General features: G+C 34.9%; 2 protein-coding genes across 7 annotated transcripts; one reads left to right on the top strand and one right to left on the bottom strand.

Moving 5' to 3' along the window:
- The first annotated feature begins 3992 nt into the window (after positions 1 to 3992).
- On the top strand, positions 3993 to 11779 carry LOC111314264 (2-oxoglutarate (2OG) and Fe(II)-dependent oxygenase superfamily protein). Of its 6 annotated transcripts, none has more exons than XM_022915425.2 (15): positions 3993 to 4227; positions 4347 to 4424; positions 4790 to 4873; positions 4969 to 5142; positions 5326 to 5394; positions 5500 to 5626; positions 6687 to 6759; positions 6966 to 7082; positions 8116 to 8235; positions 8384 to 8402; positions 9041 to 9116; positions 9306 to 9634; positions 10070 to 10185; positions 10284 to 10377; positions 11482 to 11779. In XM_022915425.2, the coding sequence occupies exons 1-15, from the start codon at positions 4138 to 4140 to the stop codon at positions 11560 to 11562; spliced, it is 1647 nt and encodes a 548-aa protein (XP_022771160.1). In that variant the 5' UTR covers positions 3993 to 4137; the 3' UTR covers positions 11563 to 11779. The 6 variants fall into 6 exon arrangements, with proteins under 6 accessions (XP_022771160.1, XP_022771159.1, XP_022771161.1 ...); XM_022915424.2 differs by having other exon boundaries at positions 9267 to 9634; XM_022915426.2 differs by lacking the exon at positions 11482 to 11779 and adding an exon at positions 10688 to 11475 and having other exon boundaries at positions 9267 to 9634.
- A 4193-nt stretch (positions 11780 to 15972) lies between these two features.
- Positions 15973 to 19530, bottom strand: LOC111314263 (protein indeterminate-domain 12-like). The gene is made up of 3 exons (XM_022915423.2): positions 18473 to 19530; positions 17982 to 18378; positions 15973 to 16758 (listed from the first exon to the last, which is right to left on the bottom strand). Exons 1-3 carry the CDS (start codon positions 18639 to 18641, stop codon positions 16014 to 16016), a joined length of 1311 nt encoding a protein of 436 aa, XP_022771158.1. The 5' UTR covers positions 18642 to 19530; the 3' UTR covers positions 15973 to 16013.
- Positions 19531 to 20070: the final 540 nt, after the last annotated feature.

Below are 20070 nucleotides of genomic sequence, written 5' to 3'. Positions count from 1 at the left end.
TTGAATTGGCCTACCTTTAGCTCTTTAATTTTATCAACAAAATGATGACATCTCGATTGACATTTTCATATTTGACCATAATCTATTTGGCTGTATTTCTATTGCTACGTACCAATACCATGGCACCATCTATCTAATGAGCTATTTGCTAATCGGTATGTCATTGACTAATTGCATTCATATAAACCTGAGAGGAAAAAAGTTGACATAGGTGGGCCCTGCGATTTGGGCCACCAACACTTATTTAAGGAAGCCTTGAAGTGATTTTGATAATGCAGTTTCGTTTCACACTTGATTTGAATATGAATATGAATATGAATACGATTTCTTTTTCACATAAATTTGTAAAAAAAAAATTTTTTTGAATGTTACTATACTAAAATGATTAAAAAAGATGTGGTCTCAGTGCAGTTACTAACATTCGTTAGCTGCATTTGTTGTCCGGTAGGCCCAACTTCTAGTGGACCGTGGATGTCATCAGCATAAAAAAGTCATGTGTAACGTGGCATTTTCTCTGCGTTTTTTGCTGCATCAACTGCTAAAGGATGCAATACTTGTTTGAATCACGTGCAGGGCATAATTATCATAGACTTAAATCATTATTTTTTGTTTCCGTTGGCATTAATGTTGGGTGATCTCGAGGTAGTTATAACATAAACACTTTGAATATAAAGAAAAAAATATAAAATTAATAATGCATTAATTGAGGTAAGTTTCAGATTAAAACATAATAGACTAAATATAAAGAAATATATAAAATTAATAATGATCAAATATAAATTTATAAACAATCCAGTAAACATCTAAACATTATTTATTTGTGAAATTTATTCAATGAAAAGGATAATATATAAAGTAAAGACTATTTTTTTTGTAAGAAACATGAATGAATTAATTATAAAATGGTATGATACATAGTCTGTCCAATTTCATTAGCGATGATTAAATCTTTAACAAATGAAGGAGGTTCACTAAACACCACATAATTAGCCTTGTAATGACTAAAACTATTATAACAATTGCTACTACGAAATTGGGCAAGGGCGTCAGCACACCTATTCCCTTCCTTAAACACATGAAGCATGCGTTAATCTTCAAGATATTCCATTAACTTTCTGCAATCAGAGATCAGAGGGAGTATCACAGGATCAGTCACCTGATGATTCTTAATCATAGAGATAACAGTTGTGGAATTGAGTTCAATTTTCAACTTGTGGATATTGAATCTTTTTGCCAAAAATAATCAATATTTGAGAGCTCACAATTCAACCAAAATATTTGAACACACCCAAATATATCTAAAGGAACTAGAAATTCATTTTCCTTCACTGTCTCGAATAATGGCTCTAGCTCATGCTTTCCCAGAGTTACCCAATGTCAAGCCATCTGTGTTTAATTTATACCATCATTCATTCAGAGGGTTCTATTTAATGGACACAAAGGATTGCAACGGAGTCCAAACTCCTCTCTAGTTCATTGCAAAGAATTCAGCAGCTTTCACAGTCGTCAATTTCACCAAGTCAGCAGTCTCACCATTCAGTCTAAAATTTCTTCTATTTCTTTCAAGCCAAATCTTTCTAGAATATGGATAAACAACAGGTACTAGGGGATACTATGCATGGATCGGTGCTTGTTTAAAGTATTTTGTTTGATCTATTATCTATAGTCTAGGATTTGATGGGATAAAGGCAAAGAGGCTCCTCGTAAGGCAGCCCATATGTTTCTGGTCCACTGGCAATTATAAAATAGGTGTTCCAAATTCTCTCGGTCATGCATGTAGAACACACAAGTAATCAGAACGTTAAACCCTCTTCTAGCAAGCTCATTATATGTAGGCAAGATACAGTGCATGCATTGCCAAATGAAAAACTTAATTTTTAGCAAAGCAGGCAACTTTCAAATCCATTCCCATTAACCTTTATTCTCGTTCAGACTTGTTCCTATAACAAGGTCATAAGCAAATCGGGTAGTGAAATACCCCACTAGAGGATGCAGACCAGTATATACTATCTTATCCCTGTCCCACCAATTGAGTAGGGATAGCATTTATCTTATCCAGAACATCAGCATTGAGTTTGAAAAAAATTGGAATAGGTTGATTGTTTTTTAATGCATTCGGACACTAGCTCGTTAAAATTTCATCCTTAGCCAATTAAGAGGGCCGTGAACAGTATTTCGTAAACTCCCATACCCCAACCAATTATCATGCCAAAAGCTCGTAGAAGAGCCATCACCAATGACCCAGCCAATACATTTTTCAATAATCGGACCTGCCTATCTCATGGCTTTCCATGTCGTCGATACTTTAGAAGCTTTTCTGAAAGTGCCATTTTCTTGGAGATATTTCCTTTTCAGTGTTTTAACCCACAAATCATTATTTTGATGAAAAAATCTCCAAACCAACTTAGCTAACTGTGCTTGGTTTTGAGCTCGAATCTCCCTCAAACCCAGTCCACATTCACTTTTTTTCTTGGTCACTTCACTCCAGTTAAGTAGATGCAATCATTTATTATCCCCAATTTTCTTCCATAAAAAATCTCTGTTAACCCTGTTCAACTCATTTAAAATGCTAATTGGAAGGGCTCTACATTGCATATAATAACTGGGGATGCTTTTCATAGTTGACTTGATCAACACCATTCTTTTTGCAAGAGAAAATAGATTTGTCTTCCAACCAGCTAACCTTGCTATAACCTTGTTAACAATGAAAACATAATCATTTTTACTAACTCTCCATTTTATGGATAGGGAAACCCAAGTATCTTTCGAGATCAAGGGTTTCGTTAATGCCCAAAAAGTTAGTAATATCCCTTTTATAGTATTGTCTAGTGTTGGCAGAAAAGAAAACTCTAGATTTCTTCAGATTAATGGTCTGTCCAGACTCACCACAGAATGCCATGAGAACCTCCTGCGTAGACTTGGTAGTTTTTCCTTATGCTTTGCCTAGAATAATAATGTCATCCGCAAATATGACATGAGAAAGCACATGGCCATTTTGTGAACTTTTAGTAAGTTGCCATTTAGGGTATTCTACAACTTCAATAATTTTTAGACTTAAAAACTTCATACATAAAATAAAGAGGTAAAGGGATAAATGATCCCTTTGTCCCAAACCTCTTGAAGGCTTGAATTTTTTTAGCATTCCTCCATTCATCAAAATGAAAATAGATGAGGATGAGACACAACTCATGATCAAGGAAATTCAGGACTTTGGTAGATTGAAAAGAGTAAGCACCTTCCTAATAAATCCCCATTCAAGCTTGTCATAAGCTTTTTCTAGGTCCAATTTGACTATCATATGTACCAATCATCTTCTCTTAGTTTTAAATGAGTTGACAAGTTCCTGAATAATAATGCAGTTATCACAACCGTTTCTACCAGAAACAAAGCTAGCTTTGAAAAGTGAAATCATCTTGTCCAGAAAAAGGCCTTAGTCTCTGAACCATGATATTTGAGATAACTTTATAAGGTATGTTACAAAGGCTTATGGGCCTGAATTGCTCTATCCAAACGGGATTAATACACTTGGGAACCAAGGAGATCAATGTCTCATTCAACTTTTTTGGCATGGATGCCACCTCGAAAATATGTTTGACAGTGGCACAAATCTTATCTTTCACAATATTCCAGTAATGACGGTAGAAAAAAGGGTGGAGATCATCCGGGCTAGGTGCTTTGAAAGACTTGAAGCTCCAAAACGTTTTTTAAATCTCTAAATCTAAGATAGGTTTCAATAGATTATGTTGATATTGTGTGGTAAGCTTAAAAATAAATCGAGATCCAAGAGTGATGACACAAGAGCTTTGAGAGAAGGAAGAAGTATACAGCTTCATGAAGTAATCTTGGACTCACATACTATTTTAATGTACTATCAAAGTTGCAATTCGGCCCATTAAAAATTTTCATGCAACTGATTCGGCCAATGAGGCCTTTTTAAGAAAAAGAATAGCCGAAAGTCTTTAACAAGCCGTATCTGGTGAGCCCATTGAAATAGAGCCGCCTTTTACGTAAAATACTGAAGAAAGCCCTTGGACTCCCAAAAGCTCTAACGGTTCACCGCTCACGCTAGTAACGCCGAACTTTGAGATTTCTTCGGGTGAAAAAGTTTGTTTTGTTTCTTACCAAGAAAGTGAAAAAATGGAAGACTCTTTACGAATCCAAAGATTCGATCAACTTCCATCAGCTACACAGTTTGCCTCTCAGATTGAATCTCGAAATGTTCCCGCTGTACTCTTTTGTTCTCTCAACTCTTTCATTTTTTTCATCCGTTTGATTTTTTGCTAATTTATACAGTGACATTTGCTGAAATTCAATAGCAGTTCACTGATTTGTTTTCGTTTTTAAAGGTGTTCGTTGGATGCGTTAAGGACTGGAAAGCTGTTTCCAAGTGGAATCCTTGTAATGGCGGCCTCGACTATTTGGAGGTTTTCTCTTCAACCCTTACTTCTCCTTTTATAATTATGTAATGAACTTTTAAGAAAACTCTGGAATTGTTTATATTGGTTTCGTTTTTTTAATTTTCCTCCGAGTTAAAAGATTGTTTAGTGTAAAATGATGCAAGTGGGTTTAAAATCCAAAAAATGGCAATAATCTCACATTTGTTGTATTTACATCTATGATTAGTCATTTAAATAAGTTAATTAATAAGCAAGAGCTCTTGAATTACCATGATAAACATGTTCGATACTTAGTTTTTTGGATTCTATTTTTCTGAGTGGAATTTTGCAATTTATTTATTCAATTAAATTATTTCTTTTATTATTTTTCTTGTTTATGGTTATAAATATAGGAACGGGTAGGATCATTCATGGTGGAGGCTATGTTATCTAGAACTGCACCGGTGTTTTATGGTGATCTTAGAAGCCATGAGAGGGTAATTCTCACTTTCTCTGTACATGGAGTACTATGATGTGTTTTCTCTCTTGGATGACGGGACCATGATCCTTTTGTTTTTGCATTTGTTTACAGGTTCCATTACCATTTTCAACTTTTATTGGCTTTTGTAAACAGCATAGGCAAAATGTTGACAATTCTTGCAGCTTTAATTCTAATTCGGAAGGGCATAAACCAGGAGAATCTGACACAGAGCAAGGATGTTCACCATTTGTAGATGCTGCTCCACAACAAATCTACCTAGCACAGGTTGCAACTCTAGAGTTTTATGATTGCTGATATCTCTGTTTGTATTTTTTCTGTGATTGTTTGTTTTCATTTATTTAATTTGTTGAAATCAGATAGGTTTTCACTTGGTACTGCATATCCTTCATTTTCATTTTTCTTTTTAAGCATTAATGTAATGTTTGAATTTTGATATTCTTGGTTCAGGTTCCAATTATAAATGCTGAGAATGAAGAAAGGGTTCAACTGGAAACTTTAAGGGAGGACATGCAATTGGTCTGCTTATTTCTTTCCAACACTACTTGTTGTTTACCAGTTAGCTCACTAAACAAGAACAAGTTATGCACGGAAATTCTGATTGCAATTGCTTGGTTTGCGCAGCCTGCAATTTTGGAAGAAAAGAATCTATCTTCTATTAATTTGTGGATGAACAATGCCAAAGCTAGATCAAGTGCTCACTATGATCCTCACCATAATCTCCTATGTATAGTTACTGGAAGGAAACAAGGTGAATCTTTTTATCTTTTCTGTTTTCACCTATTAAATATATAGATTTCTTGGTTATTTTGGATCTCTGTGCCAGCTTTCTAGGATGGTTGTTCTCATATGTAATCTGTAGAATCATACTTTTTATCAAATCATACATTGCAGTATACATTTGAACTCTCAATGTACTCTCAGCTTTGGATATAGGACAGCTGTAATTTTCAATTTTATTTTTTTGGATTATTTTGGAAGAAAGTGTAAGAACCTTTTTCCTCATGCCTTACTGATGCTTTTCATCTGTTTCATGAAGCAAGATGAATTTATTGATTTTAAGCAGATTTATTTATTTATTTTTGGTGGAGAGAGATGTATTTATCTAGTCCATAACTTGGAGAGCAACTTTCATCTTAGCAACTGTTTTCTCTATTTTAATTGCCCTTTATCATGTGAAGTTGGATATATATTGGTTTTGGATGCAAAATTCAGGTTTCTTACATCCATGATCTTCTTTTATCCTATAAGTTAGTTATCCTTCTTCATATCTGTATGTTGCACCAATGCTCTTATTTCTTGTGTTCAACTATCAAGATATTTGATCAGAAACAGCCTTCATCTTATGTCTGATCTTGTTATCTCCACCACGGAGTTTTGCAAGCCACATCATGAATGCTTATGTTTGGGTTTTGACTAGACTCAATTCATTTTAATTTAAGCATAACTCTGGGCAGAAAAGTGGAAAGATTAATAATGCTTGTGTGCAAGGCATAAGATGATGTGACAATTTCAATTCCTTTTAACGCAGCCATATAGAGGATATTTGCTGGTGTTTTGAGTTTCATTCTCTTACTTGTAATTTCTAGGTTCACTTTGTAAAGAAATACAACAAACCTATAAACCCTAGCTGAGATGGTTCTTTTTTTCTGGTCTCCTTGGTTGTCCGCTTTACTTGTCTGTGATTGTAAATAAGAAAACATGTTTGTGATCTTCAACCGATCTTGTCTTCCTTGCTTGATCCATGCCTTTATTCAATGAGTAGCATCCTAACCAGTTGTTGTTTCTTGATGAATTATACTGATTTGCAGTTGTTTTATGGCCCCCTTCTGCAAGTCCCATGTTATATCCCATGCCTATATACGGGGAGGCCTCAAACCATAGGTATGCTACTTTGCATTATCTGCATCAAAAACCTAATTTTGCTTTTATTTTCTTCATTTGAGTGATTCTGATTATGAAAAGAAACACTTTGCAATTCTTGGGTGGCTACATGATTGACTTTCAAATTTACATTCTTAGCATGTGAAAACTTTTGATTTCCTTAAAATTGTCTTTGCTCTGACCAAAAAATAAAACTCTCTTGGCAGTTCTGTTGCTTTGGAAAACCCTGATTTTTCAGTTCATCCAAGAGCACAATATTCCATGGAATACTCTCAGAAGGTTATTCTTCATGCAGGTGATGCACTTTTCATTCCTGAAGGCTGGTAAGGTTAAGCTCTTTTTTTTTATGAGAATATTTTTAGCAGGCTTCCCTTGACTTTCTCTTTTTTTATCTTTCTTTCTCTAAGTAATTTCTATCTCTCTTCAAGTTTGATACATCTTAGTCATAAGTTACTGAGAGCATCTACCCTCTTCTTTAAAGTTCTTTTGTGATCTTAGATTTGATTATGAATGTATCCAATGTAGTGCTGTCAGTCTGGCATCTATAGTTTGAATTTAGAGACTAGAAGTTAGACATTTCCAGCAATGAATTTGATGTGGAATTTATAAATTTTTAATGAAAATGGAAGGCAAGAGTGATCCTGACTAGGATGTGAGTGACTGTACATTCAACAATACTTCCTAGCTAAATGTGATATGTGCTTTTTCCTGTTAACTCGGGCTTGTGGGTCACTTAAAACATCCTCTCCTATTGTTTCATTTTTTAAGACCGAGTACCCCATATTATGATAATTGCTTGCTTTCAGTTGTTTGCACATTTGAAAATTATTTGCAGTCCATAAGAGAATTGTTGAATTGGTGAACCAACCCGAAAACTTTGATGCCTAAGCACTTTGATTTTGGACAATAGCCACTATTTTAAACAGGAAAACCAAACCTTAAAGCAAAGTTGTTCAGTGGTGCAAGTCAATATCTGTATCTTTCTGTGTCAGTTGACTTTTCTGTTGACAGCTTTTCTAGTGAATCATAAAAGATGTAGTTAACAAGCAAAACTTATACTGTGAGGGCATCTGTTCATAAGACATAGTGATAAAATAAATATTGTGAAAGATAATTTTAGGCTTTACAAAAGATTTGGGAAGCTGGTAATGTCTTTTTTTGATGATTTTATTGAGTGCAGGTTGACTTGTAACTGCACTGTCAAAACTTAAGTGTTGCTAGCATTGTTCCTCACTGCCTGTTTGGTTTACTAACCATTAGAAGTTATTTTTCCTCATGACAATATGTTCTTGTTGGGGCTACGGTGTTTCTTGTACAGCATTGTGATAGGTGATTTTTGTTTCCTATGGATGCCAGGTTCCACCAGGTAGATAGCTATGATTTAACAATTGCTGTTAATTATTGGTGGTGCTCCAGCATAATGTCCAGCCTGGCAGATCACATGGATGCATATTATTTGCGCAGAATACTTAGAAGGTAATAGTGGTTCATCATCTTTTAAAATATTTCTGCTTTTTTATCATTATCCTTTCTGCCTATCAAAATGAACTTGTTAATCACTAATTTTAATATTGTAAGCTAACTTGAGTTTTTGTTACTCATGGAATGAACCTGTTATATGAAGATTGACAGACAGAGAAATGGTATGTATGCTGCTATGCTATTTGCTGCAGTTATGTTTTTAATTCTTGGTTGGGCCAAATTTCCTTCTCTTGTCTGGTCATTTCAACATTCTATGATACAAAAATGCTTATTGGTGAATCTTTTTTCTGGATTGTGATTTCTATCCAAATTATTATTTATGAGTCTCCGGAATTGTAATTTCAGATCTTTTTCTTTGCATTAATAGTTCAATAGAAACTGTTCTCGTAGAAATTTGGGTTGAAAATCTTGTAGGTATATCTTGTAATGAAGCTGGATTGTTTTTGGTGGAAGATATAATTCTTCATCTGCATATCTGAACTTTTTTTAATCTAATCAATTCTTAGTGGCATATATCAAATTACCTCATAAAAGTTTTTAAGTTAAATCTTCAGTGAACTTTTGATATCTTATTGCTAAATTGATCCTTGAACTAGTGTGCACTAGAACCAGGATAGATGATGCAGTAGGCAATTTGGTTAATGCGATAAACAGCATTATTCTTATGTTTTACCGCTTATTCTGTGTTTTTGTGGATTGAAATGTACTATAGTCTTTGCTTGTTTAGTTGTTACCCTCCTCATTTTCCAAAAGTCCATCAACCACTGTGTTGTGTATTCAATTTTTGAAACTAGGACAGGACCAAGTACTTCTCAAGGGTTCTACTGCTATGTGGAGACAGGAGAGGAATATACCAGAGCTGCCTTGTAACAAAGGTCAGTTTCTGATAAGCATGCTAATTTTCACCAAAAACAAGAGAAGATAAATATGCTGAGAAACCTATCTTATATTTTATTTGGTCACGTTATCCTTTAGATTTTCTTTTAATTGATAAGGAAATGAATGCCGTTGATATTGTTTTGCAGCCATTCTTTGTGAATTAAACTTGATAACTTTTTTACCAGATCAAGTAGACCATAGCTTGGATCAGGCTAGTCAGAGAAAGGATTTGAAAGGGAAGGAACAAAAACATAGCCTTCTTTTGCATGAATTGGAACCTTATGCTCTCCAGGCTCTTCATAAACTAGTTGCTTTAGTTCAAGACCGTGTTAATGCTTCTGATCAGAACAAACCAGTGTTGTCTACTTCAACAAATGGTTTGATGTGTTACGCGATAGATGAGCGAAATAAAACTTTAATGACTGAAATATTTCATTTAGAAGATGATCCAGTAGCTAAAATTCTCTGGATCCTTGAACCGTGCAACTTTCAGGATATGTTTCTTGCCATGGCGGTGAGTTTGCAATCTTGTTGAAACATTATTACACTTTCAAGTATGTGCCTGGATTTTTTATTAATGCTATATTCAATTTTATTGAACTTGAAAACTATTTTCCTGAGCTATTCTTCCTATATTAGCATTTGTATTTTAAAATTGAAGAAATTATGTTGAATCTTAATGTCACCTACTGAATTGGTGCTTGTTCAAGTGAGCCTTCTGTCCTATTCTAACACATGTTGTGGAAAATTAAATATGAGAAATGGATTCTGCTTGAATGAACTTAAAACAATAGCGTGATGAATGGGTTACCTATCAAATTTTATTGTGACTCGCCTTCTGTTGTTCTTTTTACTATTCTAAATTGCCTTGCTTTCTTTGCTTGTTTTCTTTTATCTCTTACTTTTTTATTAAGGAATAGTTATCCATTCATGTTCTATGACTTTCCAGCACAACTTCCCCCGAACTTTGGAAGCTTTAATACTGCACTTGCTTTCACCAGTGGGGGCAGAAGTCCTTACTCGAAAATTTGATGATATAGATAAGCAGAACTCTGAAGAACATCGGTACCTCTTAATTTTCCTTGGGTTATGATTTGATTTTTCTTTTCTAATGTATGTAATGGTTTTTGGTGTCACTATGTTATTCATATTCATGGTTTCAGGAACAAATTCTACCAGGTCTTCTATGGTGTATTTGATAACCAATTTGCAGCGATGGATGCCATTCTAAATGGGAAAGAGTCATTTGCACGCCAGGTGATGCTTTGACCTTGTAGAACTTTTCTTTCAAAACAGAATATAAGTAGTTATCATTTTACGGTTTCCGAGATTTGAGATGTCATCTGCAATGAGATATTTCTACAAAAAAAAAAAGGCCTTTCTGTTCAAATTCAAGTTCAACATACTTAAGTTTAATTTTCTTCTGCTGGTGGGAGAGAGGGGGTGGGTGGTTTGAGCTGATTGGAGGAATAAATGCAATCTTCATCCTGAACTACATTTTGCTTAATTTTAAATGGTTTGTCGTAGGAAATTCTATCAATTTACATCCAGTGGTTTATTATGACAGGCCTAATTGGAGTTACTCAAAGGATGAAAAATTTATTTTTAAGGTTGATTATATTCTTTCTTTGGTTTTCACATTTTTTTCATCAGCAAGAGATTCAAACTTGTTAGTAGATAGGTTCATTCTTGCCATTCTTCCAGCAACTGTAATCTCTTTTGCTAAGTTTTTTCAGTTATGAGGAAAATGTTGAAAACCCTGTCCACTGCATGATTCAACTTATACTGCTTCGGATTATTTCAAATAAAGTTGGTCTTGGGACCATTGTGCCTATTCATGTTAATGTTTATTTCCATGCCTAGTCATCAAAATTGCGATTCTATTAGGTATTATTTAGGTGCAGAAAGAATCCAATTTAAAAATTCAAATTACTTCATTGTAGTTTTCTGATCCGGTTCACCTTTGAAGACCTTCACCCCCCCCCCCACCCCAAAAAAAAAGAAAAAGAAAAAATAGAGGAGTCTTTAACTGTCCTTATAGCTGCACTTCTTTTCATTTTGTTCTTTATTCTTTTCCATCATTATTTCCTCAGTGGGTATGTATTTTCATTGCTTTAGCATGTTTTACTGTGGTTATGTATGCACAAGGGCACAGATAAACATCATGCAGGTTGACTGTAAAATTTTTACAAACTTACCCAATAATATTTCTGGGCATCCTTTTTAAGATTTTGGAATCTTGCTGTGAGAAAATTGACAATCCAAAATGTATGAATTTTTGCTGAATTATGATGCATTACACTCAAAACATAGATTAATTTCTAAACTTTGCATTCTTAATCTTATACTTTTATATTGCAGGCATTTAAAAATGTGTTGGATAAATACTTGGGGGGGAATTTTAATGTACCAAAACTGTGTGTTGGGCGAGACATCTTGTGACACATTCTTCTTTAGGAATTGGTCCCATGGTGTTCTGGAGATGGTAAATTGATGCATGTTTCATCTCAGAAGCTTTCTGTCGCAATCAGTGCTTTTACATGTGTGTTATCAACAATTTTGTAGAATATAAATCGTTACAAACCTTGGATAGTGCAGCATATCTCAGTTATTCTTAGATGCTGTATGATTTAAATTACAAAGCTCTTCCATTGCCCTACCTGAATGTTTTATTAAGACTATATGGCAAGCATAAACATGTTTAGGGAAAGAATATCTCGAACATGAACTAGATGAAAATGGTAAGCATTATGGGGATATGATAATTAACTTGAAACAAATATGTGCTTAATTGAACCCTGAAGTGCATTGAAGAGAAGAAAAGCAGGGTGACAGCAGTCTTCCTAGAAGTTAACCACCTGCACACAATAACACCAACCTGCATTATTTGATGTTTGAAATGGGCATTAAGATTGCCATGATGCTAGGGACTTTCCTTTATGATTTTGTTAGAAATGACTATTAGTGGTGAGTAAATGGGGACCTGTTCTACTCATAGCGGATAGCGGATGCTATCTATATATCGTGATTGTTGATCTCTTTGTTGTAGTCTGTGTCTTGTAACTTTCTTTTGCTAAGCTTCTATTACTAAATTGTAAAGTTTTTAAAGAGGAAAATAGCAAGTATTAATGAAAATGGGCTTTTACAGTTATTGGCTTAAACAACATGGTAGAAACATGCTTTGTTTGTTTTAAAAATATTTAGGATGCAGAAGCCATGAAAATATGTATTTCATTTATTCATTTGTAGTGCGAATGTTAATACTGGGGGGGGGGGGGGGGGGTTGTTTGTGGAAGAGAGGGTGCTCCCATGGGGATTTGCAGCAGGAGGTAAAAGAAAAGAAAAGCATAGAAAAGAAGGGTTTGGTAATTATTAGGATTGGAAGGGAAGAAAAGAGGGCAAAAGTAAGGTTTATTGAGATGAGATTCCCTGATGGAAGATGAAATATGCAAGTGCTGTTGAGAGAGGAAAGGGAAAAGAGAGGGAATAGAAGAGAAGCTTTTGGTTTGTCTGGTTGTGTGCAGGAGATAATAATAAAAAAGAGGCAATCTTTTTTAGTAGGCAAATGGCATGTATATCATGTATTGTACCTTAACCCAGCAACTCTCACATACTTTCTAAAAGCTTGGATATACCCATGAGCACTGAACATCTACTTTCATTAATCCCAAGGCTACCTTCTCTTTCTCTCTCTCTCTCGTTGCATATACCAACAAGGATTTATCGGAATCTTTTTTCTTTTTAGCTGGTTAAAGTTGTTAAGAGCTAAGGTGGTAATGACTTCGATTGATCTCCTAACAATTGACACATAAACCATTTTTTTTACTTGAGCAAAGTTGAGCTGAGCAACTCTCTTTCAAACTGAGTTGCTGCATTTAGATCTCCTAATCAATTTCATTCATGCTTACCCTTCACTCATACTAACTTATTTGTGTAGACACAGCAGATTGTAAAAGTAAGACCTCCTTCAAACATGCTGATGGAATGGATTGGGTGTATTATTTGGAATTGGGCGTAATATTGGGACGTGCACAGAAATTGATAAAAGGCTCATCAAGAAAAAAAAAAAAAAAAGAGCTGTTGATTCAAAATTTCAAAGTTGTGTCCAGCATCATTTTCATAATCGTTGACATTTTTTCTCTGTTCTTTTTTTTTTCTTGCTCCTCTTTTTCCTTTTGGTTTAGTACCACTATAATATATGTATCATGGACCACCAACACACCAGCACATTTTCACGGACACCGCCAACTCACTATGCCTTTTCACTCACGCTTACAACAGGTATTACAGCGCCCCTCCCCCTCCCCCACTTTCTTTAGAAAAAGGCTACATAACTTCTTCGGTATATAGTATTATCCAATTTCTTGCTTAGTATCCCAAAAGATAAGCGATTGGGGAAAAAGAATTTCTTGGAAATTGATTACGCATCAATCTTTAGGTGGAATTCGAAAGAAAAAAGAAGTGATGTGATTGAATTTGTAAATAAACTATCGCATATCATATGATCTGGTCTGGTTGTCAATGATGTTCAAATTGGAAAAAAAAGGGTTTCTCTTTCGGGTTTCAATTTATTTTGTGTTAGTCAAGAGAATAGATAATGATCAATTATGGCGAGCAGTTTATTTTATTTTCCCTCTTTTAGAGTTCTCTTTCTTTAACTTTTTCTCCAGAGGTAGATGATCTTCCATTGGACCTCCTTTGGAATCGGACCCTAACGTTTCAAATGCAATTTCCAAAATAAAAAAAGACAAGAGCTCTTACCTTGCTGAGTGTTGATTTTACTTTTGAGGGAGAGTTTTGAATTATAGTGATTGTTAAGATTTTTTTTTTTTTGAACAATGGAATATTAAACTCTATAAAAATTAATAACATTCCATGAAAGTAAAATATTATTAATAAGATTTGTTGATCATTCCATGCATGCTTCTAAATTAGTAGTTTAGGATGGACCGCATACATGTGTGGAAGACCTGCATTAATTAATTAGTTACATACATACATATATATATATATGTATATATATATTCAGAATCACGGGCACTTCAAAATTTTAAAATATCTTGGTACTTGTGATTCATGTTGAGTGGTACTACATCATTTATAGGGTTTTTTTAAAGATGTAGCTTGATTTCTTCAAGATCATTTTCCTTTTGTATTTATAATAACGAAACTAAAAATAGAGGGAAGTGTACATCCATTTAGGCCGTTATATTAGAGAATTAGAAATTTCAGAAGCAGCCCTTCAATTAGCATCCATGGAAGATGTTTTGGTTTAGTTCACGTGTTAGTTCCGTTGGTGCAAACGAGGGTACAATGGTAATTCTATTGCCTGCATGACAAGCACGAAACGTGTAGGGTCATCGTCATTGAGAGGAGAATACTCGCATCATCACATGCAGCAGCAAAGCAAAACTGAATGGCTGATCATGAAGGAATGAATATTCTTTCCCTTCCTCTCTTTTTCTCCTTGAGCACATACACTGCATTTCAGAAACCATGTTTATAATCCATTCTTTCACTTGCTCTCAAAGAGCTTTAAAGAATATTTCCTATTGGATTCTAATTTTTTCTTTTCCACTTTATCTGGATTTGAAAATTTATGACTACTTGAGGGAATTTGCATGTACATATATATAGGCCATGAAAGTAGAAATTGCTTGTAAATAGTAACCTTGGTTTCTTAAATAAAGAAGGCATATCTTTCTTCTTTCTTCATAATTCATCCTTATGGAAGAGTATTTTAATCCCTAACTTTAAAACTTGCTCTTGGAATAAATGAAGTTTGGATTTAATAATAATTCCACAACACTGATCATGTTAAGCCTTGAATAGAAATTACAATTATTTGTTGCTACAAAGAAATTGGAATATAATAAGCTTGAGGGACCTTCATTCAAATCCATGGCTGAAGGGGGATTAACCAATTTTTTAATCTCAAAATTTCAAAGACAATGTGTAGGAACGGTCAACTTAGGATCAACTGTGTAAAGAAAGATACTGTTAGAAAGGGGAGGTTAATTAGGAGAGGAGATTCATTTAATTTTTTCTGTTTATAGTAAAAGAAACACCTCAAAGTTCAAACTTCTTCATGGGTAATTCATAACCATTTCTCCCTTTTCTCCACTAGGTATATATTCTTTCGAGGAGTCCATCTCTCATATATAGCTAGCAATGCAACTTAATTAATTATGAAAGAATAAAGAGTGTGGTAATTTAAAAAAAATAAAAAAAGGGGGAAAATTATCTTTTAGCTTTATTACTTCCCTCGAATTATATTGTATTTAATAGAAAATTGTAATTCTTGTTAAATAGCGGTCATGATTCATGAAAAAGATAGGACATTAATTACCACAAGGGAAAATTTGAGAGGTACTTACATATATATATATATATATATATATATATATGATTTGCATGTGACTTTTTTCCCTTTGCAAAAATACAACAATGCCACTACCATCCACCTCTCACCTATAGCTATAAGTCAAGAAGACTTATATGCACAACCAAAATGGAAATATAATTTCTCTTAGGAAAATTCCTCATGACTTTCTACCATTGGACACCACTCCAAAAATTAAAAGAGTCAAGATTAATTTAAACAAAATGCAAGCAAACTACTAAACTACTTTTTTTTTTTTGGAAATTTAAACTAAAATTACAAAAAAAAAAATTGTGAAGAGGAGAGGGTGACTAGCTACTCTATAGGATTATATCATGGCCCTTCTAGCTCTCTTCTGTCTGTTTTCTTCCAACATTTTCTTTCATTTTTTTGCTAATATAAAGAAGCGCATTGTTGTCATTGTAAAAGAGGTGTCTCTAAATTTTTATTTTACTCTTTTTAATCACTAGTTTTTTTTTTTTTTTTATCATTTTTCCTTTTTTATTTCCCTTCAACAATCACCCCATGTTTCCGAGGCAGGCTCAGTGAATCCAATACCTTGGGGCTTCAACAGTGACTGGTCTCTCTCAAAGTGCTGCAACTCCACTCCCTGGGCGTAGGTTAGCACGTCCCTCACGTTCAAGCTAACGTTAACATTTCCATTGCCACCACCATGATGGTGATGGTCTCCCGTCAAACCTAGAAAGTCCCTGGTGAAATGATCGCTGCTCTTCTGCCACGTGACCAGGTTTCCAGCCGCGAAACCCAAGAAATCCGGGGAGACATGACTTGCCATGTTGTTGTTGTTGTTTATCTGCGTGGCGGTTGCACCTACGGTGGCAGCCTTTTGAAGGAGTGCAGTGGCTGACAAGTGAGGAGTGGCCGGTGTGGCAGCATTGGAGGGAGGATTGTTGCTGACGTGGAGGTTTTGGAAGGGTGATGTGATCAGGGCCTTCGGAGGTGGGGGCGGTGGTTCTTGGAAGAATGGTGAGAAATGGTGAGACTCAGGCTTGACATGAAGAGTGTTATTAGGGTTAGGGTTAGAGGTTTGAGTAGGGCCGACCCATGGGTTGAGAGAGAGATGGGTTTGGAAAGGGAAAAGAGAAGATAGGTTGGGGTTGGGGTTGGGATGGGAAGGTAAATGATGAATCACAGCTGGATTTGTGGCGGCGGAGGCAAGTTGGTTGGCTGAGAGTCTTGCACTTTCTTCAGCTAATGCATCGCAAAATGCTCTGTGAGTTATGAAGCTGTCCTTCCTGTTGGTTTCACAAGGAAGTTTACAAATTAAATAATTAATTGCATTAAGCAAGGAATTGAGAAAATTCATATTGAAATTGAAACAAAAAGAAATCAATGAATGTGGGATTTTGACAAATTAAAGAGAGAATGCATGGAAGGAACAATATTCGCATTGGATAGACTTAATAATGTCATAAAGTTTCCAGAAAAACGAAAAACAAAGGAGAAACTATATATCTTTGTTGGTCAAATGTAAAGGGGAGAGAGAGAGAGAGAGAGAGAGAGAGAGGCATGACGACAGTTAATTGATGTCTATGCATGCAAAGATGGCTCGAATATTCAAGAATTTGGTAAATTATGAAGGATAATGTTAGTTTTTGAAACTTGAGCTTCATGCATGTAAGAAAGATATGCAATTGAAACAAAAATCTAACTGATGGAGAGGAAAAAGGAAAGACAAAAGCGGACACAGATATTTTTGCAGATTTATCAGTTTTTATATCATGATGAAGTTTCAGCATTCTCTGTAACTTAATAATGGCATATATATTGCATGAAAATTTTGTCCAAATATAAAATCCCAAAAGGTTGAGGAAAAAAGGAGAATACGATAAAGAAAAGTACAAAACGCTAGCATAATAACGCAAGACAAGAGAAAGCAATCAAGCTTAATAGCTATTGAATCGTGAACAATACGATCAAAAACTACATAATGATCCGGCAGTCTCAAGTATTAAAAAAAAAAAAACTACAGTATGATGACTGTTCATTATCATTATTATTATTTTTTTTCAGATATGAACATGGCAGCTGGTTCAGGTTTCGGAGGTATTGCTTTCAGTTCCTTTCTCAAGTTCACCAGTAACAGACACTTGAATTAATGGTGTCCAATTGGACGAAACGAAACCTGTCACTGCATTTAAGTTCCAGATATATTCGATTCATAGCTTACCACTATTGTGTAAGAGAACAACTAAAAACAAAAACCCCACTAAACATAAAACAAGAACGGCCCTAAAGACACAAGGCTTCCCCCTTTGAACTAAAAACCAAGAGTTTATTAATCCCCCATTAGAGTCCAAAGTGATGAATAGCAAAGAAAAGAAACATCAAAATTTATAAAGAAGGGAAGGTTGGAAAGCTGAGACAAAACAGAAAGCTATAGAAAAGATAAAAAAAAGGATCAAACATCTCAATTATTATTTTTTTCTTAGGAGAAAAAGAAAGGAACCAAATTTACCTCGAGAAAAGGGTACCACAATCACATCTGTATTCTCTTGTTCCACAGGTCTTAGAGTGAGCCTTCCAATCTGATTGAACAGCATAGATCTTTGAGCATTTCTCACACTTCCACTTTTTCTCTCCATGTTTTCTGCTATAGTGTTTCTTGATGCCAGTAAGATCACCTAAAGCCCTTGAAGGATGGTGGTGGACACATGTAGGCTCAGGGCAAACATAGGCTTTCTTTTTGACCTCTTTGCCGTTTCTTTGCTTCAGCTTCCATGGAAGGTTATGGCCTCTTTTATGAAGCTGAAGGTTCTGATCTCTCTGGAAACCTTTGTTACAGATCTCACATACAAATCTGTTGGTAGCCAATAGCGTCTTTGGAGATAAAGCAATCACTTCAGCATCTGGGTCTGTAACAGCATCAAACAGTTAAAGACCAAAAAAATTGAAATTAAACTAGAATAATCTAATAGAAATTTGCAAGAGGTGGGAACAAAGTCTAACCTGGGTTCCCAGGAAGGCTTCGCTTCTTCTTAATTTTTTGTGGCTGCTGCTGAGGGGAAATGGTTGAAACGATAGGATTTACGCCACCAAAGTCTCGAACTCTTGTGCCAGAAGAAACACTAGCTTCCTCGGACAAAGAATTAGAATTGGACAGAGCTGCAGGAAACATGCCTGCGAAGAAGAAAACTCCAAGAAAATAAAACAAGAGAGAACCCCAAAAGATTAGTCCGATCTCTCTTTGTTTGTTTGATATCTTGTTCCACTTTATTATTAGCTCTTGTTCAAGAGTGACCACTTTGCACCTTTGAAAGAAACAAGAAGAAAGAGAGTAGCAAAGGGCTCTAGACACAAACTAAACACAGCTTTGTTAATAAACAGGTGGCAGTGACATATAGATACAGAAAGGCATCATTCATTGGATGCAAAAGCAAAATCTCGTGAAGAGGTGATGATGATGGGTTATTCTCCAAGTCGCTATCTAGCCATGGATTGCTTGTCTGAACAACTCTGCAACGCAATTCACATATATATATATATATATATATATATATCTTTCCAATCTATCTCTTAGAAAACCATCAAGAGGTGAGAAGTGAGAAGCTCTCCCCCCATGCAATCAAAACATGAGGAAAATACAGACAATAAGATGGCTTTTTCTCTAAACCTCTCCACTACCCAATAACCCTCTCCTTTCTATCCATTTATATGTATATCAAGATTCACAGATAGATTCAGAGAGAGAGAGAGAGAGAAGAGAGAAGGTTTCAGCAACAGTATCCCTGTAGATAATAGAGTACAGAAGGTGATGATTACAATGGCAGACTAAGGAGAGAAGGGGTGGTAAATTAGACCTAAAAAAAAATTGAAATAAATAAACAAAATTCCAGGTGAGAAAAAAGGCTAAGAAACCCACATAAAAAACTAGGAATTCTACAAATGTAAGAGGACGAAGCTCAAAGCAAGAACTAGGAAGTATCCCGGCCCACTTGATTCAGAAAAAAAAAAAAATCACTCCATTATTATTTTAATAATAATTTCTTTTGAACTCTGACGTTGGCACTTTCTGTCTTTTCCTTTGTTCCTGTTATAAAACACCCAAACCCTAAAAGGCTTTTGTTTTGAATGGAATGATAATATAAAAAGTAGGGATTGCTTTGCTTACCACTAGATGATCAGTACTTTGAAGAATTAGAAGCTTAAAAATTAAGCTTTTGGGGGTGGTAAAGGCAAAGGCCTAGTTAGAGATATAGCCCTTCTCTTGAGTCTCTCAACCTTTTCTAACACCCCCACAACTACCATGATTGATCAATTGATTGACTCTCATCAGCTTGTAAAACCAAACATTATTAGAAGCTAATTGATTACTTGAATGGTAAATGTAAAAAAGCAATCTAAGATGTTCCAACATTACATTATTTGAGAAATATGTGGTTTTACTTGTCCAACAATCTTCAACTCATCTATCAATATTTTTGTCTTATGTTATTAAGCTTTAGATTATGTTCTTTTACATTCATAATTAAAGTATCTGTTTCTTGCATCATGTCCACCAATTAATACCAAAAAAAAAAATAAAAATGATCAGTTTTCGATGATTA

Source organism: Durio zibethinus, chromosome 23 (genome assembly GCF_047325235.1).
Source record: "Durio zibethinus cultivar Kanyao isolate XHJ-2024 chromosome 23, ASM4732523v1, whole genome shotgun sequence".
In the NCBI taxonomy this organism is placed as follows: domain Eukaryota; kingdom Viridiplantae; phylum Streptophyta; class Magnoliopsida; order Malvales; family Malvaceae; genus Durio; species Durio zibethinus.
The sequence above is the reverse complement of the archived record's forward strand: the minus strand, read 5'-3'. Positions and strand labels throughout refer to the sequence as shown.

Coding starts and splice junctions, on each gene's coding strand:
- LOC111314263 (XM_022915423.2), bottom strand. CDS start 18,641: ATGTTTCCTGCAGCTCTGTCCAATTCTAATTCTTTGTCCGAGGAAGCT. Junction 18,379..18,472: donor AAGCCTTCCTGGGAACCCAG/GTTAGACTTTGT, acceptor ATGCTGTTACAG/ACCCAGATGCTGAAGTGATT. Junction 16,759..17,981: donor TGTGGTACCCTTTTCTCGAG/GTAAATTTGGTT, acceptor TGAAACCAACAG/GAAGGACAGCTTCATAACTC.
- LOC111314264 (XM_022915424.2), top strand. CDS start 4,138: ATGGAAGACTCTTTACGAATCCAAAGATTCGATCAACTTCCATCAGCT. Junction 9,635..10,069: donor ATATGTTTCTTGCCATGGCG/GTGAGTTTGCAA, acceptor ATGACTTTCCAG/CACAACTTCCCCCGAACTTT. Junction 10,378..11,481: donor AAGAGTCATTTGCACGCCAG/GTGATGCTTTGA, acceptor TTTATATTGCAG/GCATTTAAAAATGTGTTGGA.